Source organism: Serinus canaria, chromosome 4 (genome assembly GCF_022539315.1).
Source record: "Serinus canaria isolate serCan28SL12 chromosome 4, serCan2020, whole genome shotgun sequence".
In the NCBI taxonomy this organism is placed as follows: Eukaryota; Metazoa; Chordata; class Aves; order Passeriformes; family Fringillidae; genus Serinus; species Serinus canaria.
In genome coordinates this window covers 70421928-70445112 of record NC_066317.1, presented here as the reverse complement: position 1 = coordinate 70445112, position 23185 = coordinate 70421928, and the positions used below count along the sequence as shown (strand labels likewise).

The following is a 23185-nucleotide window of genomic DNA, read 5'->3' as shown; positions in this document are numbered from 1 at the left end:
GTGCTGGGATCTTTGTGGTGTCACTCCTCAATTTCTGCGCCCGCACCTCTGAAATCGCTGATGAATCCAATCTCCTGCAGACTGGGGAGCGTTTCCAAGCCCTTCCTGCACAGGAGGGGCTGCAGACAGCCCCAGCAGTGAGGTGACACCAGCCCAGGGCGTCCTGCTGCCCCGGGGGCTGGCAGGGACCTGCTCACCCCACGCCTGCCGGCGCCGAACCTCGCGGTTCCTTTGTTCGGGGCCCGTGTGATGCTGCTCGGTGTCACTCAAGTTTGGGTTCTTTTTTCGGGTTCAGTGGCAGCCAGGAGCCTCCTGATGTGTCCTGGCAGTTTTTTGGGGAGCCCTGAGTGACAGCTCAATGTAGGAAAGTCCTCAAAGAGAAAAAAATCGCCTCCCGTGGTATTAGTGGCTGTCATGGGAAACGCTTCCCCCCCAGAATTATCTTGGATTTAGGTGTTGTTAAAGGAGGAGAGACTGGAGCCCGTAGCAAAGCTCGGGGTGTTTGCTCAGCGTCAGCTTTTCACGCCAGCCTTGCGTGGAGCTGGCATCCCTTCCCCTGGCACGGCCCTGGCAGCGGGGCTGAAACCCTCCTCTGCCTCCCCAGCTGGTGCAGATCATCATCAACACCACCCACCTGGAGAAATCCTGCAAGTTCCTGGAGGAGTTCATCACCAACATCACCAACGTCCTGCCCGAGACCGTGCACACCACCAAGCTCTACGGGACCACCACCTTCAAGGTGAGCTCTGCGGGACCGCCGCCCTCAGGGTGCCACCCCTGGGTGGCACTGGGGAGGGCTCTGCTCAGGTGGCCTCAGGGGCAGCTGGGCTGAGCCCAGGGATGGTTCTGGCCCCTTCTGGGGAGGTTGCGCCATCGCTCTGGGTTTGTCCTCAGCAGCGTTGCTCCCGTCGAGATCGTGGGAGGTTTTGTCCTTAATTTGCAGCCCTAATTAGCTAAAGGATTAAGGAGATCTTAGCAAAAGCCTGATATTTCTTATTTAAATAAATCCTTGCTTTGCTCTTGGAGTGCTGTGTCACGGACACCAGGTTCCTCTTCCACCCAGGAGGAAGATTTCCAGAATTTGTATTTCTCCATCTTTCCACTCCTTTTGGCATTGTCCCCTAAAAGTCAGGGCTGACAGAAACTCCCAGATTTTCCAGCCCTTAAATCCCACTCCAGCAGTGCTTTATTTGGGATCTGCTTGGGTCACGTGTGGGGTGTCCCACAGGACACAGAAGCAGGAATGGGTTTGGTGAGGCTTTGCCTTGGGGTGACTCAGTCTCGTGTCCCCAGGGAAGTCCGTGCTGGCTTTGTCCACCTGTCTGGCCTGAAGCTGAGCGTCCTGCCCTCGCTCCGGCAGGGAGGCTCCTGAACCCCAGCCCTGCTCTGGCTGTGGTGGGGTTTCCATGGGGGCTGTTCCTCTCCCAGCTCAGGATCACGGGATATTCTGATCTGTAGGGACCCCCAGGGATCATCAGCTCTGGAACAGCCCATCCCAGGGGTGAGCACCACCTCGGTGTCATCAGCACCAGGAGCCCACCACTGGAGCCAGTCTCTCCTCCATCTGCCCTGGATTTGTCCTCAGGCCACATCAGGGGCAGAATCCAGCTGGGTCCTGCCCACCACGGCCTGGTGGTCCCTGTCCCACCAGCCTGAGGCTGCAGCAGCCCCGTGGTTGCTGCCCTGAGCTTTAGGGTTGTGTCACATCCCGGTCTAAAGGGTGGGTGAAGCTCCCACCCTGTTAGAGATGGTTTGGAGCCCCCATCCCATGGAGGGTTTGGGTGGTTTGGAGCTCCCATCCCATGTAGGATTTTCCTGGTTTGGAGCTCCCATCCCATGTAGGATTTGGGTGGTTTGGAGCCCCCATCCCATGGAGGGTTTTGCTGGTTTGGAGCCCCCATCCCATGTAGGATTTGGGTGGAGTAGAGCCCCCATCCTGTGTAGGATTTTGCTGGTTTGGAGCTCCCATTCCATGTAGGATTTGGGTGGTGTGGAACCCCCATCCCACACAGGGTTTTGGTGGTGGAGTGGAGCTCCCATCCCATGTGGGTTTGGAGCTCCCATCCCATGTAGGATTTGGGTGGTTTGGAGCCCCCATCCCATGGAGGGTTTTGCTGGTTTGGAGCCCCCATCCCATGTAGGATTTGGGTGGAGTAGAGCCCCCATCCCGTGTAGGATTTTGCTGGTTTGGAGCTCCCATTCCATGTAGGATTTGGGTGGTGCCGAGCTCCCATCCCATGTAGGATTTGGGTGGTGCCGAGCTCCCATCCCATGTAGGATTTTGGTGGAGTGGAGCCTCCATGCCACACAGGGTTTTGGAGGTGGAGTGGAGCCCCCATGCCATGTAAGATTTTGGTGGAGTCGAGCCCCCGTCCCACGTGGGGTCTCAGTGGAGTGGAGCCCCCATCCCATGTAGGATTTTGCTGATTTGGAGCCTCCATCCCATGTGGGGTTTTGGAGGTGGAGTGGAGCCCCCATGCCATGTAGGATTTTGGTGCAGCGGAGCTCCCATCCCATGTGGGGTTTCAGTGGAGTGAAGCCCCCATGCCATGTGGGATCTCAGTGGTGTGGAGCCCCCACCCCATGTGGGATTTCAGTGGTGTGGAGCCCCCATCCCATGTGGGATCTCAGTGGTGTGGAGCCCCCATCCCATGTGGGGTCTCAGTGGTGTGGAGCCCCCACCCCATGTAGGATCTCAGTGGTGTGAAGCCCCCATCCCATGTGGGATTTTGGTGGTTTGGAGCCCCCATCCCATGTGGGGTTTCAGTGGAGTGAAGCCCCCATGCCATGTAGGATTTTGGTGCAGTGGAGCCCCCATCCCATGTAGGATCTCAGTGGTGTGAAGCCCCCATTCCATGTGGGATTTTGGTGCAGTGGAGCCCCCATCCCATGTAGGATCTCAGTGGTGTGAAGCCCCCATCCCATGTGGGATCTCAGTGGTGTAGACCCCCCATCCCATGTGGGATTTTGGTGATGTGGAGCCCCCATCCCATGTGAGATCTCAGTGGTGTGAAGCCCCCATCCCATGTAGGATCTCAGTGGTGTGAAGCCCCCATCCCATGTAGGATTTCTCCCCCATCCCACATCCTGCCTCATTCCCAGGACGCCCGGCACGCCGCCGAGGAGGAGATCTACACCAACCTCAACCAGAAGATCGACCAGTTCCTGCAGCTGGCCGACTACGACTGGATGGCCCCGGAGCCGGGCAGCCGGGCCAGCGACTACCTGGTGGATCTGATCGGCTTCCTGCGCAGCACCTTCGCCGTCTTCACCCACCTCCCGGTGAGCGGGCTGGGCTGGGACCAGGGCCTGCTGCTGCAGGGAGCTGGGAAAAATCCCCTTTTTAAAGGAAGGTGTTCCACGTGTCGCCACAAGCCGGGCTTCAGTGGGACTCGCCCTCCCAATTCCAGTCTGGTTTTGTGGGATGGAGGCTCCAGCCCAGCCCACCACGCGCCAGCAGGATTGTGATTTATTCCCCACCTGTGTTTTAGATATCTTAACTTCCAGTTAATGCCCATCCAGGATTTTTTTCCCCTGGAAAATCCAGGCTAGGGATGCATTACTGGAAGCACAGCTGCCTTTCCAAGTGTTTGTCAAGTCCCTGATGCCTCCCATCCCAATATTGCTCCCTTGGAAGGCACCATATGTTTCCTTCTTCTCTCTGCTGTCTCAAGTCCCTGTGTTTATGCTGCTGCTGCCATCAGAAATGTGCTTTATGTTGCTTTTTGCAGTCGGCTGAGTGGTGTCTCATTGGTAGGAAAAATCCAATCACCAGGGAGATTCCTTTCTTGCTCCAGCAGCTTTTTTTTCCTCCTCTAAGTGGGATTTGTTTTGAGCTGTGTGGACTCACTCTGGGGAGGATCAGCAGGTATTTTGAAACAGCAAATCCCCTGAACTCTGTGGTTGTTCTAAAAGCAATCTCAGATCTTTCTTTCTTTACAAAACTGGGATTTATTTGCTGCTTTCAGGAGCTGGGAATAAACAGGAAGGGGAGATTTAAGATTCCCCAGTGGCAGCTTCCTTCATTCTGTTTGTGCCCTGGGATTCTCCTCTGGGAGGAGGTCCCACCCTCCAGAGCTGTTTCGGGAGGTGTCACCCCCCCCAGACCGTGCTGGCTCCTGTCTTTGGGCATCCCCATCCCAGCAGGAAGGGCTGGGAGCAGGGGGAGCTCTGGCTGGGGTGCTGGGGGGGAGAAGCCCCCAAAAGGGGCCTGGCAGTGGCTCCCCTGCTCCTCTGCACCTGTGTGGAGGAGAAGTGGCTTCCTCAGCTCTGTCATCAGTGGGACAAACTGGTGAAAGAGCTGATCAGTGAAGTGCTGGGCAGAGAGGTGGGGAGGGCTCCATCTCCCCAGCCTGGTTTGTCCCAAATGTCCCCAAGCAGGTGTCCTGTGGCAGGTGCCTTCCAAAGCCAGGAGATGCCAGAAATGGCTGGATTTCTCCTTAAAAAAAAAAAAAAAGGAGCTGTGGGTTGGTTCAGCACCTGGAGGCTTCCACCCATCACGCTGGGGACACCCAGGAGCCAGTAATGGAATTTGACAGGGAGATTGGTCTCTGCAGCAGAGCATGGAGCAGCAGAGATGAGCTGGGGGGGGATGCTCACAGTGATTTATGAGCTGGGCCAGGAGTGATTTATCTTCCTTCAGTATTAATGTTTCCTTTTGGAGCCAGTCAGGGTGGGTTTGGAGGCTGGGGGGAACTTGAGTTGGGCTCAAAAGCACCAGGACAGATGGAGGCAGCCTTTTGTCTTCCAGAGCTGGGGTAGAAAAGCCCCAGCTGAGGAGAAGTTTGGGTTTGCTGGGCACCCCCTGAGCTCCAGAGCCTCCCCAGAGCCTGGGGCAGGCAGGGGAGGCACCTCAGCCTGGTTTGGGCAGCCTCAGGGCGGGGTCAGAGCTTTGTGGGAGCTGCAGATTTGGGATTTTTTAACATTGGTTGGAGTTTTTTCCCTTTTGTTGCTGATGGATCACCCAAATTGTGGATGAGAGCAAGACCTGGCTGCATCCCAAAGGACTCCACTTCCTTTGGGGTCAGTGTTTTTCATCCTTGCAGGGTTCAGGGAATTTTTCCAGTGGCTGATTTAGGAGCCCACTGAAGTTCCTGGGCTTTGCTACTGAAGTGCAGGAGATGAAGGTGCTGTCCAAAGCCATGAAAAAAATGATGGAGGTGTTTGTTAAAGGACCAAAAATGTGAGATGAGCGTCACCTGGGGAAGGAAAGAGCGAGAGGGGTGAAGGAACATTCCCAGAAGGGTGAATTCCAGCTCTAGGAGGAAATGCAGGGTTCTGGGGACAAGATGGAGCTGATCCAAACCCATCCCAGTCCATCAGCACGAGGGGTCTGAGGGGAGCTGCTGCCCTGTTTGGGATGAGTTTTCATAAAGGTCCCATAAAATCCAGGATTTCCACCCTGCCAGTAGCTCCAGGACTGTGCTCCAGTCTGGGGTGAGGTGTCCTTGGAGCACCTTCATTCCTTGGAGCACCTCCCATTCCTGTTTCCCTGCCTGGTTGGGAAATGCCTCCACCCTCCAGAGCTGATTCCTGTGGAATTTGTGGGATTTTGGCCAAGGGAAAAGTGTTCCCCTGGTGTTGGAAGGTGCAGATTTGCCTCTCTCCCTGCCTTTTGTCCCAGATGGAATGACACCTCCACCTGCCCATCAGGGAACCTCAGCCCGGGCATGTTGGAATTCCTGGGCTAAAATTCCACCATTTCCCTGGGCACCCAGCAAAAATGACCCAGCCCAAAATCCTGACTGGGGGATTGCCCTAAAGTCTCTTTTTTTAGCCTCTTTTTCTAGGCCTCAAGCAGGAATTTGAGTCCTTAATTTTTCTTTTGGAGTAGGCATTATGGGAGATGATGGGAACCACTTGGTTTTGGGAATTGTTGGGATTTATTTGCATGTTGTGCTTCTCTGGGGGAGATCTTCAACTGGATCAAGTCCAGAGCCACGACCTTGGATATTTCCAGGGTGAGGCCTCCACCACCTCTGTGTTCAAGCAGCAAAACTGACCCAGCCCAAAATCCTGACCCATAACCTAAAGAGTCTCCATTTTCTCTGGAGCTCAAGCAGGAATCTGGGTTCCTAATTTTTCCTTTGGAGTAGGCATTGTGGGAAATGATGGGAACTGGGAATTGTTGGGATTTATTTGCACGTTGCAGTTTTCTGGGGGAGATCTTCAACTGGATCAAGCTGTCCAGAGCCACAACCTTGGACTTTTCTAGAGATGAGGCCTCCACCACCTCTGTGTCCAAGCAGCAAAAATGACACAGCCCAAAATTCTGACTCATAACCTAAAGAGTCTTCATTTTCTCTGGAGCTCAAGCAGGAATTTGGGTCCTTCATTTTTCTTTTGGAGTAGGCATTGTGGGAGATGGTGGAAACTGGAATACTGGGAATTGTTGGGATTTATTTGCATGTTGTTCTTCTCTGGGGGACATCTTCATCTTCTTGTCCAGAGCCATGGATTTTTCCAGAGATGATGTCTCCACCATCTCTGTGGGCACCTCTGTGTTCAAGCAGCAAAACTGACCCAGCCCAAAATCCTGACTCATAACCTAAAGAGTCTCCATTTTCTCTGGAGCTCAAGCAGGAATCTGAATCCCAAAATCCTGACCATAACCTAAAGGGTCTCTATTTTCTCTGGAGCTCAAGCAGGAATTTGGGTCCTTCATTTTTCTTTTGGAGTAGGCATTGTGGGAGATGGTGGAAACCACTTGGTTTTGGGAATTTCTGGGATTTATTTGCATGTTGTGCTTCTCTGGGGGAGATCTTCAACTGGATCAAGTCCAGAGCCACGACCTTGGATATTTCCAGGGTGAGGCCTCCACCACCTCTGTGTTCAAGCAGCAAAAATGACCCAGCCCAAAATCCTGACCCATAACCTGAAGAGTCTCCATTTTCTCTGGAGCTCAAGCAGGAATCTGGGTTCCTAATTTTTCCTTTGGAGTAGGCATTGTGGGAAATGATGGGAACTGGGAATTGTTGGGATTTATTTGCACGTTGCAGTTTTCTGGGGGAGATCTTCAACTGGATCAAGCTGTCCAGAGCCTTGGATTTTTCCAGAGATGAGGCCTCCACCACCTCTGTGGTCACCTGGCAAAATAACTCCCCAAAATAATCCCAAAATCCTGGCTGGTGCAGCAGCCTGAAGAGCCTCCACTTTTTCCAGGCCTTGCAATCCCATTTTTTTTTTTTTTTAATTTTTTTCCCCTTTGGAGTAGGCATTGTGGGAGATGATGAAAACCACTCGATTTTTGGGAATTCCTGGAATTCATCTGCACGTTGCAGTTTTCTGGGGGGACGCTGAGCCCTCCCCAGCGCCGTGGGGACAGCGTGTGCCGGGGGAGGGGGGGGCAGGAAAAGTTCACGGAGAACTTCCCGGGGTTTCGGTGCGTGCCAGCGCTGCGTGGAACGGTCACGGTGGTTTGGAGCCACAGCTCCAGAATGCTCCACTGAGTGCCCAGAAATGTCTCGGAGCAAATGAAAGGCTGATGGGAATCAAAGCATAATTAACATTTGGCTCCCGAGGCCGCCCCTCTTCCTGCCTTAGCCAGGGAGAGTCGGTTCCTGCTGCTGCTGCTGTGGGGCTCATTAACATGGGATGCTCCGGTCTCCTTTAGAAGAAAAACCTCTTTTTTTTAAAGGTAAAAAATATATTTTAGTACAAAATGTATTTTAGGCCTTAAAAAAAAAAAAAAAAAAAACCAAAACCAAAAACCCCCCCAAAAAAAGGTGGTTTCTGGTTTTCAGCAAGCAAAGGGCCACGGCCTCCAAAAATGAACATTTCCAGCCTAAGACTTTGCAAAGAATGACTGAAAAAGCCTTTTGTCTTTGATGGCTGATTGTTGTTTTTATTTCTTGTTGGACAAGTTAATGTAAATGGCATTGACAGGGCTACTCCAAACACACTGATTTGTTGACATTAAGCTCCTCAGAGATGGAGGGTTGTGTCAACACCTCCCCTGAACTGTCAGGTTAACAAAGCAAGGATGTTTTCTTGGGGGAGGGGAGCAGGGCTGGGGGAATGGCGGAGGGGGGTGTTTTGTTTTTATTTTCAGTTTCCTTTAATCCTCTGTTAGTCTTGTATCTCGATAACCTCCTTTGGAAGGGAATCAGGGCAGGTCAAGAGGTGAGGCTGACCTGGGAAGGGGAAGCAATCTTTCAGCGATCCAACAAATCCAAGCTCTGCCGCTGAGCACTTCAGTGTCAACCCTCTGCAGAGGGAATTTCTTTTTTTTTTTTTTTTCCCCTATTTTTTTTTTCCCCTTTTCTGCTTATTTTTGCCAGATGGCAGGCACAGATTTCAGCTGGAGCTGTGATGGTTTTTTGCCTTCTCTTGGCATCTCTCCCCCCTCGCAAACGAACGGCCCCGGCAGCTCTTGCTCTGGTAGAAGGAGCTTTGCAAGTGTTTATTTTCTTTCCAAAGAGAACGATTGCCTGTGTTTTTATTTGAAAAGTCAAATCCCCCTGGAATATTTATAAGCCAAGGCCCTGTGCATGGAAGCAAAATGCCATGAACTTTGCACCAACCACAGCCTCGGCCGCGCTGGGAGGGACCCAAGTGGAAAATAACCATCAGGAAAACATCTCAGGAGCACCAGAGTCACCTCTGGGCTTGCACAAACCCAGCCTGGGCTTAAATAACTCCCCTGGCCCTTGGAAGAGCTGAGCAGGCCCTGCTGGAGCTGATCCCAGCTGTCACTCCCAGGGTTTGACATCCATCACCTCTTGCAGGTGGGATTGCTGAGGAGCAGGGATGGAGAGCTGGAGAGGGACTGGGGACAAGGGACAGAGGGACAGGAGCCAGGGAATGGCTGCCACTGGGAAAAGGGAGATTGGGCTGGGATCTTGGCAAGGAATTGCTGTCTGGGAGGGTGGGCAGGGGCTGGGCTGGAATTCCCAGATTTGCTGTGGCTGCCCCTGGATCCCTGGGAATGTCCAAGGCCAGGCTGGACATTGGGAGCCCCCTGGCTCAGTGGGAGATGTTTGAATCAGGATGCTCTTTAAGGTCTCTTCCAACCCACCCCATTCCAGGAATCTGTGGCAGAATGACAACCAAACTTCTCTTGTGGCACTTTATTCTCCTCCTCCTCCTCCTCCCGGGAGCCCCCGTTTTTTCTTTCCCGACCCTTTGCCGATGTCGGAGCCTCCATTGGAGCGCTGGGGAGTTGTGGGCACCTCTGATGACCCTTGGGCTCCTCTCTGCCTTTGTCCTGTCCTGCCTTGACCCTGACCTCTGTGTTGTCCTCTGTAGGGGCAGGCAGATGTCCACTCTACCATGTCGGTGAGTACCGGACGCTGCGTCCCGCGCCCTGGCTCTGCTCTGCTCACACCTCCAGCCTCGGGGGCAGCTGAACCAGAAAAGGTCCTTTGTGTCAGCCAGGGGGAGAGCAAAAGGTGGATTGAAAGTCGAGATCGATGGGATAAATAATTCTGGGATGAATGGGAGACTAAAGGAAAGGGTTTCCTTCCCAATGGGTCGCTAAATTGTTGGGTTTAGTGCATTGAAGTGGCTCCTTTTATCACCCTGGAATTCCTGGGCCTGCAGGGAATTAGGGGGAATGCCTGATGTTGGGGAAACCTGGGTGAGATTCTCACACTCTGCTCCAAAGAGAAAAGGTGTTTGTAAAATCCATTCTTGTTAGGAGAAATTCCCTCCAGGGATTCCAGCTGGAAATTCCTCCTGGTTTGAGGGATTGGATCACTAAGCCGTCCCTCAGACTGGAGTGGAAGCATCCAGAGCCAGGCTGGATGGGGCTTGGAGCAGCCTGGGATGGTGGAAGGTGTCCCTGCCATGGCAGGGGGTGGAACTGGATCATCCTTCAGGTCCCTTCCATCCCAAACCACTCTGGGATTCCGCGGTTTTCTCCAGAAAATAATGTGGATTCTTGACACATGTCCTCTCCCAGTTTGGGTTTGGACAATTAGCACCAGAGTAAAGCCAAGGAGACTTTTCAGACCTTCCTTCTGGTTCAGCAACCCCCTGTGATTGTTGTCATCTCCGCTTGTTCCATGTGCGGGAGGAAAACCCGCGGCATTTCCAGGGATAGACGGCAAACAAAGTGCTCTGCAGCCGCCTTGTTTCCTCTATTCCCAGGCCCATGGGAGCAAAACCCACCTGGGAATTCTGTGGCGTTGTCACATTCAGAGCCTGGACCCTGCTTCTGCTTTCCAGCCTGTATTCCCTGCTCTGCGTGGGAATCCTGACCGATATTCCCTGCTCCAATGGGATGCTTGTTCCCCTTTCCCTGGAAACCCAGCCTGGCTAAGCCTGGACTGTTTGCAGGCTCCAGGCACCTGGGGGGGTTTCTCAGTCAACACCGAGGCCTCAAATCAACACCAGCTCCTGGAGAGAGGGAGCCTCGTTAAGGCAATCCCAGGCTGGCTCCCATCAGAGCCGGGATGCTCCAGGCATTCCCTGCTGCCAGCGGTTTCCAGGAGCGGTGTTGGATGTCAGGCATCCTCCGTGCTGTCCTCAGGGCGTAGCCCAAGAGGGAGAGATGCAAAAAGCCCTTTTCCCCCCTGGCTTTTCCAGGCTTGGAGCAGTTTAGAAGCCAGATGTATTTATTCCTTTAATTGGATCCAGTGCCTAGACAGCTCTGGAGTCAGCTTCCTACGGAGAGGGGGGCGTTACTTTCATTAAGGTAAATCAATGGAAAATAATACCTGGAGCTCCCCTGGAAAGGGTCAGGGATGGAGTAATCCCTTCACATGGAGGGGCTTTGCCAGCCTGCTCTTAGTCAGGCTTGTTCTTAACGGCAACAAATCCCAGTTTTCCTTCCTTTTATCCCTCCTAATTTTCTGTTCTCTGCCTGGTTGGGATAATAAATCACGGGAGAGAGGGAGAAATAAAAAAGGGATGGTGCAAAGTAGCAGGACAAAGGAGGAGTTTTAGCAGGGTTTAATTTGTCTGGTGGGAAGTTGTTGTGGCTTATCCTGGAAGTTTAACAGGTAAAAAAAAGTGGGATGTGGACATGGACAGGGCATGAGCAGCATCCAGAATTTTCCATGTCCAAGGCTTTCCACTCCAGAGGTGATCGAAGTCTTTTAGGGGATTGCATGGCCTGAGTGAATGTTCAGCAAAATTCCTGTAAAGCAGGGAAGCCTTGAAGGGGAGAGGATGGGCTGGTGGCTGGAGCAGCCCATTCCTGGTTTCCCAAGCGCCTCCAGAATCCCAAATATTTGTCAGGATGGAAGGGTGAAAACAGGAGCTGGTGGTGCTTTAAAGCAAGGAGCAGAGTGTCCAAATCCCATGGATTTGGGAGTGCTGGATGGGGCAGGCTGACCCCTGATTACCCTGGCAGCTCTGTGAACTCGAGTCTGGCTAAGCCAGGTTCTCTGGAATTCCAAGGTTTCCTCGTCTGCTTCCAGCAGTTGGAAAATTGACGGAAGCCAAAATTCCCAATGCCATAAATCCTTTAACCCAGGGTGTGCTGCCGTCGGTATCGTTCCCTCCGTGGAGTCACCTCGGCGTGGCTGGCTTGGAATTTTTGTTTTCCAAGCCGGGATTGAGGAAGGTGTTGGATGCTTTCTCTTGCCCGCACCTCCATCCATGAGGAATGTGTGGCACAGGGAATCTGGCAGCCAAAATTCCAGCCCTGGTGTGTGGAACCCAAACGTGCGTTCTCCTTCCTGCTCCAGAGCCTCAGCCTGGACCTTCCAAAAATCCTACCAGGAGATAAAGCTTGGGTTGGGATTCTTCTGCCCTTTAGGCAATTCAGGGGAAATCACAAGATTTGCAATTTCCTGCTTTCCTCTTGTTTCACCCACTGCTCTTCCAAGGGCCCTGAAGGTGGGAATGTGGAAAGGGACATCCATGAACAGCTTCCAAAGCTCTCCACGCCTTCCTTAACCCATCCACGGGAGAAGCCCAAACTTTTGGGGGGGTCCCTGTGCCGGGGACCCCCGAGCTGAGGGTGCACAGAGAAGCTTGGGATGGATGCCTGGAGCCACCAGCCATGGCTGATGCCACCAGTGGGGGTGAAGATGATTTTGTGACCATCACAGGGGCCCTTTCCAGAACTGTTTTCCTTGGATCTTACAGCTTTGGGTAGATGGAATGGCAGTAGTGGGAAAAACTTCTCTGTGGAATTCTGGTGATCCTCTGGAGTTCTTTTGTTGGGTTTCATGAAGGGCAAGAAATCAGGAGAGCCTGATGGGTTAATTGAAAACCAGTCACTCTGTTTCATCCATCCTCTGCCTGGTCTCCAGCTATGACACCTCAATTTCAAAAGGGAAATTTCAGCTGCGATGATTCAGTTTTTGGGAAAAGACAAAGTCAGCTGAAGGTTCGGACGCCGCTCCTGTCGGTCACTCGGGTCTGCTTGGAAAGACCTCTCGGGCTGAGCTTCGCTGGCTCATGGAGTAGCAATGGAGTGGGTGGGTTGGGATTTTTCCTTGGAGCTCGTCCTTGTTTCCAGTCTGTTCAACATCTGGGCCGCAGTGGGGCAGTGGCTGCGTCTCCTCGCGTCACCCCGGTGCGCCGAGCCTTCCCCGGCATCCCAGCGGGCGGGAATCTGCGTAAATGGGGGATCTGGAGCATCCCTGTGTGTGCCGAGGGTGAGGAACCCCCGGGGTCGCTCTCCCAGAGGGAGGACGAGCGCTCCAAACTTCTGGATCTTTCCTTTTTTCTCCGACATCGAATTATAATTGCAAAGTAATTTCGGGAGGATGGAGCGAGTCAAGTCCCTCTCTTTAAGTTTTCCTGCTGCCGTAATTGGCAGCTTTGCCCCGATAAATCAGCAGAAACAAACGTGGTTCTTGCTCTTCATAAGGGAGGGAAAAAATAAAAAAAAGAATCTGCATTTAATCAGCTTTTTGTTTCCAAGATGGCAGCTGCTTTGTATTTAATGGAAAATCAGGCTCTTCCCAATGGAAAGAATGTTATTCCCAAAGTGAATACAAAAGAAAATAAAACCCACAAAAGAGGAGGATGAAATATGTCCATTTTTTTTTTTTCCTTTTTTTTTTCCTTTTTTTTTTTTTGGTCTCGTTCGTTCCAGTTTGGAGCCGCGCGCTCCGATCGCGGCCGGGCCACGGCTCTGCTTTCCATCAGGGAACTGGGAAAGTCTGGGATCCTGGGCACGGGCACCAGGAGAGAGCCTTGGGAGGCACCAACAGGACCAAAAAAATGAAGGCTACTTCGTGTTCCTGGTGTACCTTTTGGCTCTGGGGAGATTTACATGGAATATTGGCAAGGAATTCTTCCCTGTGAGGGGGGTGAGGCCCTGGAATGGAATTCCCAGATTTGCTGTGGCTGCCCCTGGATCCCTGGCAGTGCCCAAGGCCAGGTTGGACACTGGGGCTTGGATCCACCTGGGATAGTAGGAAGTGTCCTGCCCGTGGCAGGGTGGGAATGGATGGGATTTAAGGTCTTTCCCACCCAAACCATTCCAGGATTCTGTGATTTTGTTGCCAGGCTCAACTTCCAGCCGGGTGGGACAGTTGGGATCAGGTGGTTCTGTGGTTATTGAGTTAAACCCAGTGGCAAACCAGGATAAAGGCTGTAATTCCTAGAGTCATTCCTGGAGTTTTTTAGGGCTTGATGATGTCCCATCCCAAACCTGGACTGGCAGGAATCTTTCCCACTCGTGGCTGGTGTGGAGGTCCTTGGAGAGATCCTGCAGCACCACAGGAGCCCGGAGAGCAGCTGGATGCTCCAGCTCATTTTGGGTGATCCAGGCTCTGCACCCAACCATTTCCATGTTCCTGACTCCCAAAAACCATTTAATTAAAAATGTCCTGTCCTGCCTTTGGATGTTGAACGAGGAAGAAGACAGAGGGCATGGAATCTTCTGTTTCCTTGGATTTTTGCATGTGTGCATATCCGAATTTCCCCCAGAAGCTTCCCAGCTTTGCTGCAAAACCTGGAGCTTCCAGAGGAGATCTCTGCCTGCTTTGGGCTCCAAAGGAGCTGCCCCGTGCTCGTCTGTGGCAGCTGCATCCCAAGCTCTTCCCTTCCCTTCCCTTCCCTTCCCTTCCCTTCCCTTCCCTTCCCTTCCCTTCCCTTCCCTTCCCTTCCCTTCCCTTCCCTTCCCTTCCCTTCCCTTCCCTTCCCTTCCCTTCCTCCCAAACCTTCCCAAACCTTCCCAAACCTTCCCAAACCTTCCCAAACCTTCCCAAACCTTCCCTTCCCAAACCTTCCCTTCCCAAACCTTCCCTTCCCAAACCTTCCCAAACCTTCCCAAACCTTCCCTCCTTCTGTTCATTTTTTCCAAATTTAACAAAAACCATCAAGCAGAAGTCACTCCTTGGCTCTGACAAAGGGATGAATTCTTTGTTCCTGTGCCTGCTCCTATCCCAGAGCCTCTGATATCCCAAATCCCACAATTTCCCATGGTTCCAGACTCCCTGAGTTGGGCTTTTGCTGTTGGCTGGTTTTGCTTCTGCTCCTGAAGCTTCTCATGATTCCAGGACCTCTTGATTCCTTCAGAGGAAAAACCTTTCCATGGAGCTGGCTACTCCACCAACTGTTAAAGACCCCAAAAAAAGCCCCAAACCGAATAAAACAGCATTAAATATTTTTAATAAAAGCCCCTTTCAGCCCTGTCTGCGGGAGCTGGTTGTGACCATCACCCCCAGTGTGATTTCCCTCTTCCCTGAGCTTCCCCCAGCTCCAGCCAAAACACTTCCAGCTGCTGACCTTGGGCATCTTGGGCACAGCCAAGGTTTTCTTCCTCTTTTGTTGGAATGTCAGGGATCTGTATCGGGCTGCAGTGGCGGGTTTATTTTTGGTGTGGTGAGGATAATTGCTGGGTTTGCTTTTCTCTTTCTTCCCCCTTTTCCTTTTCTTTTTATTTTGTTGTTTGTCTGGTTGTCCCTGAGCTTCTGCTGGGAGTTCAGCTCTGCCATGGGTTGGTCCTGTTGCTGCATCCCGTTTTCCCAAAATATCATCAGGGTGGGAAGTGTTTTCCTCTGGCAAAGGACACCCCGTGGAGTTTTTTCCACGCCTCTGGAATGCAGATGCCGAAGCGGGCTCAGCTTCCACAGGAATTCAGGAGAGATCCTGGGTCAGGCAGGGGATGGGGCCTTCCAGGTTGGTTGGAGCTTCCCCACCTTTGGAGTTTTCCAGTGGAGTTGGTCTTTGCAGGAGACAAATTCCGCTTGGAATTGGGTTAATTGGTGCTGCTCTCCGCAGGTTTTCCATGGAACCTGAGATCTTCCGTGGTGGGACATTCATGTCTCCTGAACTGAGACAGGGGTGGTCAAAGCCAAGGCCAAAATCCCAGTTTTTCTCAGGAAAAGCTCCAGCAGGGAATCTTTTGAAATCTGGTGATTTGTTGATGGCACCGAGGGTTCTTCCGTGGGTGACCCAAGGTTCTTCCCTCCCGGAGCATCCGTCCTCCTCCCAAACCAACAGCTCTGGTTTGTGGGATCACTTTGGGAGTGGCAGATCCTGGCCAGAAGAGGCCCCCCATTCCTGGGAAATCAGGGCGTGGATGTCTGTCCCGGCTGGGGTGGATGTTGGGGCTGGTGGAATGTCGCTGCGGTCATGGTGACAGTGACATTGGCCATTCCGTGTGTCCCAGTGTGGATGGAATCCAAGAGGCCTTCCCAAACAAATGTGCCTGCAGACATCGCCTCTCTCCTGGAGTCTGGGCATCAGCAGCTCCAAGGCTCGGAGGATCCAATGGGATTCTCCTCAGCCTTGGGCCAGTGGGATGCTGAGGAGCATCAGGAGCTCCAAGGCTGAGGAGAATCCCATTGGTCCAAAGCTGGACTATTCCATGGGTCCAAGGCTGAGGAAAATCCCATGGATCCAAGATTGAGGAACATCCTGTTGGTCAAGGCTGAGGAGAATCCCATGGATCCAAGATGAAGGAACATCCCATGGGTCCAAGATTGAGGAACATCCTGTTGGTCAAGGCTGAGGAGGATCCCATGGATCCAAGATGAAGGAACATCCCATGGATCCAAGATTGAGGAACATCCTGTTGGTTCAAGGCTGAGGATCATCCCATTGGATCAAAGATTGAGGAGCATCCCCTGGGTCCAAGGCTGAGGATCTTCCCATTGGATCAAAGTTGAGGAGCATTCCATGGGTCCAAGGCTGAGGATCATGCCATTGAATCCAAGATTGAGGAGCATCCCCTGGGTCCAAGGCTGAGGATCTTCCCATTGGATCAAAGTTGAGGAGCATCCCCTGGGTCCAAGGCTGAGGATCATCCCATTGGATCCAAGATTGAGGAGCACCCCATGGATCCAAGGCTGAGGAGCATCCCATTGATCCACAGCTGAGGAATATCCCTTCCTGCAGCAGCCATTCCCATGTGCCCAGGAGCCCTGACCCACGAGCCAGCCTTGGCTGGAAGATTTCCCTCCTTCTTCTTTTCCTTGGCAAATCCCAAAGCCACGTGAGCGTCACCTCCTAACTTGGCTCCGGCCCCTTTTTCCAGCTCCATAAATCCACACAGTGGCCCCAGTGTTCAGCTCCTGGGATGGCTCCACGGAGCCAGGGATCAAATCCGGGTCTGCCAGTGGCTGGAGTCACTCAGGGCCCGTTGGTGGCCGCGCGTCGGCCACCCCTGGTGCCCCACGCGTGTCACGCCAACGCAGGGTGCCACAGCTGGAAACCAGGCATGGCTCTGCTCCTGTCCTCCTTCCAGAAACAGGAAAAATCAGGGACAAAAAAGGGATTTGTTCTTAACGAGTCTGCTGCAAAGCTGAGTAAATAGAATTAATTATTGAGAGTTCTCCTGGTACCTGCAGGGTTGGTGTGGGGTGCAGCCGTAGGGGTTGGGGCCAGCTGAGCTCCAGCTGTGAGGGGACATCTCTGGAGGCCACCAAACCCAGGGTGACATTGGCAGCCAGCCTGATGCATCACTGGGGCTTGGGGTCTCCTTGCTTGGGCCTGTCCCTCGTTCCTTTGGACCTTTTTGTCCCGGAGAATCCAGTTCTTTACAGGAACTTGAGTGCAGATCTGCAGCTTTTGGGTTGTCTTTTTTTCTTCCTTTTTTTTTTGGTAGGGTTTTGTTTGGTTTTGTGTGGTTTTTTAAACTAAAACAAAGCTGGAAACACCCAAAACAAACCAGAAAAAAAAATCCAACCAAAAATCTCAACGAAAACCCACTTGGTCCAGTCGAAAATTGACTTTTGGGCGAATAATGAGAGGTGTGTTTTTTAAGTAAACCTCTTAAAAATATTTTTTAAAATTACAGGTACTCGTCGTCCATTTGTTTTGACGCTTTGGGAAGTGTTTGTGCCTTTGGGTGATGGTTTGGGGTTTTTCTGCCACCCTCAGTGAGTGCAGAACTGTTGTTTAAAAAAAAAAAGACAAATCAGGACAAGACAAGCAAAGCAGGAAAAATTTCCAGAGCTGATTTACTGATTTTTTCCCCCAGTTTAGGGGGATTTGAGGCAGCCAGGGCATCCAGAAGCTTCTGGAGCAAGAGATGAGCCCTGGGAGGTCTGCAGGGTCTGAAGTCTCCATCTGTGGCCACAGAGAGAGGATCCACTGGGATTATCCCGGGGTTTGTGCTACCAAACAATTGCTCATTATTTCCCCATCACGTTTCCATCCTCTGCAAAACATCCCAGCGCTGCCTTATGGATTGGGAAAGTCAGGAAATTCAGTGTTGAAATTATGGGGACAACTTGTGGTGTTTATAGAAAATTGTACATTTAATACCAGAGGATTCCCATTTTCTGGCCTGCTTTCCTGCAGTCTGGACTCCCTGGATTTTGCACGTCTAAATATCCTTAATCGCATCAATCCCGATGCTTGTTGCGGGCGAAGAAGGAATTCTGCTGGTAGCTAAAAAAAATAATTGGAAACTCTGAGAGCACTTGGAGCCTGTCAGGCTTTGTTTTCCATGGAAATGCTGTGCTAATTCCTCGGAGGGTCGCCGGGAGGGTTCTCCTGCTGCAGCAGGAGTTGGGTTTGGATTTCTGGGACCACATCCCACCTGGCTGGGGCCAGGGGAGGTGCAGGAGGCACCAGCAGGTGAAGGGAGGCTGTGCCTGCCCCGGGACCCCTGGAAGAGCCCAAGGATAAGGCTTGGAGCGCCCTGGGATAGTGGGAGGTGTCAGGGTGGACCTGGGTGATCTTTGGGATCCAACCCAACCCATTCCACGATTCCCTGGCAGCCAGAGGTGCTCCTGCAGGGTGGCGGGGACTGGCAGCGCGTTCCTGATTGCACGTTAAGATTAATGGCTATTTATTTGAACAGCCATTCCATTTCAGTAGCCCTTAATGAGTCCTTTGATAGCCAGTTCCTTAATTAACAAGGCAGCCTCTTGGCGTTTCCTCTCCCTAATTGGGAACAGATTGGCCGTGTCTAAACAAACGCTCCCGGCAGCGGGGCCGGCTCCGGAGCCTCCGCACGGCCCTTCCCGACCGGGGCTGCCCCCGGAGCCCAGAGCCTTCCCTGTCTGCCCAGGGGTGGGATCTGCGTGGAAAGAGAGGAATTCCTGGCTGATCTCCTCAAGGAGGATGGACTCTGGGCTTTGGGGTTGCCCAGGGAGAGTCCCCACGCCTGGAGGTGCCACCTGGACGTGGCACTCAGCGCTCGGGATGGGGACAAGGTGTGGCTCAGTCAGACTGGACTGGGTGATCCTGGAGGGCTTTTCCAGCCTCTGTGATCCTGTGGTGGTGTCTCCTGGTAGGAGCCCCTTGGCTGCATGGCTGGGAGAGCTTTGGAGCTTGGAGTGGCTACAGGGAACCTTCTGGATCCTTCCCGTGTGTCCAGAGGGATCCTGGGTCACCTTGAGCCACAGGGAACCTTCTGGATCCTTCCTGCGTGTCCAGAGGGATCCTGGGTGGCACAGGGAGGGCAGTGTCACCTTGAGCCACAGGGAACCTTCTGGATCCTTCCTGTGCATCCAGAGGCATCCTGGGTCATCTTGAGCCACAGGGAACCTTCTGGATCCTTCCTGTGCATCCAGAGGCATCCTGGGTCATCTTGAGCCACAGGGAACCTTCTGGATCCTTCCTGTGCGTCCAGAGGCATCCTGGGTCATCTTGAGCCACAGGGAACCTTCTGGATCCTTCCTGTGCGTCCAGAGGCATCCTGGGTGGCACAGGGAGGGCAGTGTCACCTTGAGCCACAGGGAACCTTCTGGATCCTTCCCGTGTGTCCAGAGGGATCCTGGGTGGCACAGGGAGGGCAGTGTCACCTTGAGCCACAGGGAACCTTCTGGATCCTTCCCGTGCGTCCAGAGGGATCCTGGGTGGCAGGGGGAGGGCAGTGTCACCTTGAAAGGTGTCATGGCAACCCCGAGGTTCCATCAGGAGCCGTGGGCAGAGGGATTCATTGCCAGGCATGAGCCACAAAACAATAAATCTGTGGGATTTGCCGGGATAACACCCTGGGAATGGCTTGGTTTGACTGAGGTTTGAGAGGTTTGGGCATCTTGGCCGTGGAGATCTGCCAGCTTTCACCTGTGATCCCCGTTCTTCCCAGTGCAAATCCAGGTTTTGATGGGATTTGCGAAGGGCTTAAATAACAATGACCCCAGAGAGCTGATCCTGGGATTGCTTCGTGTGGTTTGAAGCTCTTCAGTTTTCTCCTTTTTTCTGGTAAAGGAGCCCTGGTGCCTTTGAGGTGTTTGTTTTCCCCTTTCCCTGCAGAGTGCTCAGCTCAGCGCCGCATTCCTGCTCTTTGCTCCCTGTCCAGATCTCATCCCACCCTTTGGAAAAACTGTTCCTGAGCTGGAGGGACCAGGGTGTCCCTTCTCATTCCCTCCCTCCTGACCAGAACTGGTGCCCAGGGCAGGTGTGGGTCACCCTTGGGGTGCCCCCACAGGTGGATCTGACCCCTGCTGGGGGTTGTTCCTCTGCAATTTTGGTCAGTAGGGACAGAAAACCTTCCTGGGGTTTTTCCTTAGTGTGGGAAAGGAGGGCATCCAGTGGGACCTGGGCGGGCTGGAGAGGTGAGCAGGGGGAAAGCTCACGAAGTTCATCCTGGGGGGTGTTCCCCTGGAGAAGGGAATCTGCTCCTGAAACCCAGGCAGGGCCAGAGCCGGGCTGGAGCCACTCTGGAGAGCAGGATCAGGACGTCACCGGTGCTTGCTCAGGGCGCTGGCACGGGGACAAGGCCTTTGGGAGTGCCCCAGCTTCTGCCACGCTCCCGAAAATCATCAGGGAATTAGCGCGGGGCCGGCTGAGCGCGGCGGCTCCTCTGAGCTCCCGACGGCCACGGCGGCACCTCGGAGATCCCGCTCCGTGCCAAGGCACAAGCCCTGGCACCGCCGCCGAGGGTGGGGCGGGTCACCATTCCGGGAGGGTTGGGGTGGGTAATGGTTTTGGGAGGGTTGGGGCAGGTAATTTTGGTAGGGTAATGAGTTCAGGAGGGTTGGGGTGGGTAACGATTTTGGGAGGGTTGGGGCAGGTAATTTTGGGAGGGTAATGAGTTCAGGAGGGTTGGGGTGGGTAACGATTTTGGGAGGGTTGGGGCAGGTAACCATTTCGGTGTAAGGTAATGATTTTGGTAAGGTAATGATTTTGGGAGGATTGGGGCTGGTAACAATTTTGGGAGGGTAATGATTTTGGGAGGGTTGGGGTTGGTAACCATTTTGGGAGGGTTGGGACAGGTAATTTTGGTAGGGTAATGATTTCAGGAGGGTTGGGGTGGGTAACGATTTTGGGAGGGTTGGGGCAGGTAACCATTTTGGTGTAAGGTAATGATTTTGGTAAGGTAATGATTTTGGGAGGATTGGGGCTGGTAACAATTTTGGGAGGGTAATGATTTTGGGAGGGTTGGGGTCGGTAACGATTTTGGGAGGGTTGGGGTGGGTAACCATTTTGGGAGGGTTGGGGTGGGTAATTTTGGTAGGGTAATGATTTCAGGAGGGTTGGGGTGGGTAATAATTTTAGGAGGGTTGGGGCAGGTAACCATTTCGGTGTAAGGTAATGATTTTGGGAGGACTGGGGTGGGTAACAATTTTGGGTGGGTAATGATTTTTGGAGGGTTGGGGTGGGTAATGATTTTGGGCGGGGTGGGGAGGGTAATGATTTTGGGAGGGTTGGGGCAGGTAACCATTTCGGTGTAAGGTAATGATTTTGGGAGGGTTGGGGTGGGTAACAATTTTGGGAGGGTGGGGTTGGTAACGATTTTGGGAGGGTTGGGGTGGGTAATGATTTTGGGAGGATTGAGGCAGGTAACCATTTTGGGAGGGTTGGGGTCGGTAACGATTTTGGGAGGGTTGGGGCAGGTAACTATTTTGGTAAGGTAATGATTTTGAGAGGATTGAGGCAGGTAACCATTTTGGGAGGCTAACCATTTTGGGAGGGCTGGGGTGGGTAACCATTTTGGGAGGGTTGGGGCAGGTAATTTTGGGAGGGTAATGATTTTGGGAGGGTTGGGGTGGGTAACGATTTTGGGAGGGTTGGGGCAGGTAACCATTTTGGGAGGGTTGGGGCAGGTCACCATTTTGGGAGGATTGAGGCAGGTAACCATTTCGGTGTAAGGTGATGATTTTGGGAGGACTGGGGTGGGTAACAATTTTGGGAGGGTAATGATTTTGGGAGGGTTGGGGTGAGTAATGATTTTGGGAGGGTTGGTGGGTTGAGTGGGAATGATTTTGGGAGGGTTGGGGGTTTTGGAGTAACCATTTGGGAGGGCTGGGGCAATGGGAGGGTTGGGGCAGGTAACCATTTTGGGAGTGTAACCATTTTGGGAGGATTGAGGCAGGTAACCATTTTGGGAGGATTGAGGCAGGTAACCATTTTGGGAGGCTAACCATTTTGGGAGGGCTGGGGTGGGTAATGATTTTGGGAGTGTTGGGGCAGTGGCAAACACGTCCATGCCAGACTCAGCTCTCTGCCTCCCGCGCGAGTCCGGCTCTTCCAGCGCTGCAGGAAAACTCAAAATAAACCCCAAAGAACCAGTCAAAAAACCACCACGAAATGAAACTCCATGGTAAATTAGCTCCGCAGAGCAGAGGTGGGCATCTGTGGCAGGAGGATGTGCTCGATTCCTGCCAGCCAGAGCCATTCCAGGCGGGAATACAAACACCCCTCGGCTGCAGCGGCAGCTTATTAGCGCTGATATATCAGCGGCCGCGCGCTCGTTCGTCTCCTGTCAGCAGCAGCTGCTTATCCAGCAGATTTCCCGCTGTATTCCCGGGGAAACGGCCTGAAATTGATGTTCACAAGCCACGGCTGACTTTATAAGGAGCTGCTGTAACTCGTGGAGCGCAGGGGTGAGGCAGGAAAGGATTAAGTTGGGTTTTATTTATAAGGAGTGAAAGCCATAAATTCTGGGAGGGTTTTAAATCTCGGTGCCCAGGGCAGGAGCTGCTGCTCATCCCTGGTGGTACCTTCTGTTCTCTGAGCAGACATTTAACACCGTGATTGAAACTCCTCTGGCATCTCCGAGTTCTCTGATAATAAATAAGGGGGGAAAGGGATTCAGGCTTAAAAAGCTGAAAAAAAAATCCATATATTTTACTTTTCTTCAGAAAATACTGGATGTAAACTTGAGGCATCCGTGTGTTCTGTGAGAGGAAAAACAGAGTGTTTTTTAAAGAAAAGGTTTTTAGGTGTTTAAACCTCGAGAGTAATGGAAATAAAAGGTTGTGTTCTCAGCTGGCCTGGGAAAATTCAAGTTCAGAGTGAGGACAGAGGGCATTTGCACCTGAAACAGATTTAGGCCTGGCCTGATGCTGTGTGGAAAAGGCAGAAGGAGGGAAGGCTGAGCCAGAAGCTGCTTCTGGGCTAGTTTGGATCTCCTTTGCCATCTCTGCAACGAGTCCTGAGGTAACATTCCTATAAGGAACATCCTCAAGTGCCCCTTCCACTCGGGGAAGGCTCTCAGAGTTGTGGTGCTGCCAAGCCCTGATGATGAAATTGCTTTTCCCATCCCATTTTCCCTGTCTGGGGCTTAATTATGTGACATTTCATCTCAATAATTGGTTCTTTTTCACCCGTTCGTGGAGTCCCTTCTCATTCCCTCCCTCCTGACCAGAACTGGTGCCCAGGGCAGGTGTGGGTCACCCTTGGGGTGCCTCCACAGGTGGATCTGACCCCTGCTGGGGGTGTAATGGGGTTGTTCCTCTGCAATTTTGGTCAGCAGGGACAGAAAACCTTCCTGGGGTTTTTCCTTAGTGTGGTGTGGGAAAGGAGGGCATCCAGTGGGACCTGGGCGGGCTGGAGAGGTGAGCACGGGGGAGGCTCACGAAGTTCATCTTGAGAGGTGTTCCCCTGGAGAAGGGAAAATTCCAGGGAATCCTCAGAGTCCCTGGAGGGGCTCCAG

General features: G+C 52.8%; 1 protein-coding gene across 2 annotated transcripts in view; it reads left to right on the top strand.

The window, feature by feature from the left end:
- Nucleotides 1-23185, top strand: part of EXOC6B (exocyst complex component 6B) — a 307067-nt gene that overhangs the window by 200950 nt on the left and 82932 nt on the right. For both annotated transcript variants that reach the window (XM_050973380.1, XM_050973381.1), the window contains exons 17-18: nucleotides 605-739; nucleotides 3103-3282. In XM_050973380.1, the coding sequence (XP_050829337.1) occupies nucleotides 605-739; nucleotides 3103-3282 (315 nt within the window). The remainder of the gene's footprint in view (nucleotides 1-604; nucleotides 740-3102; nucleotides 3283-23185) is intronic.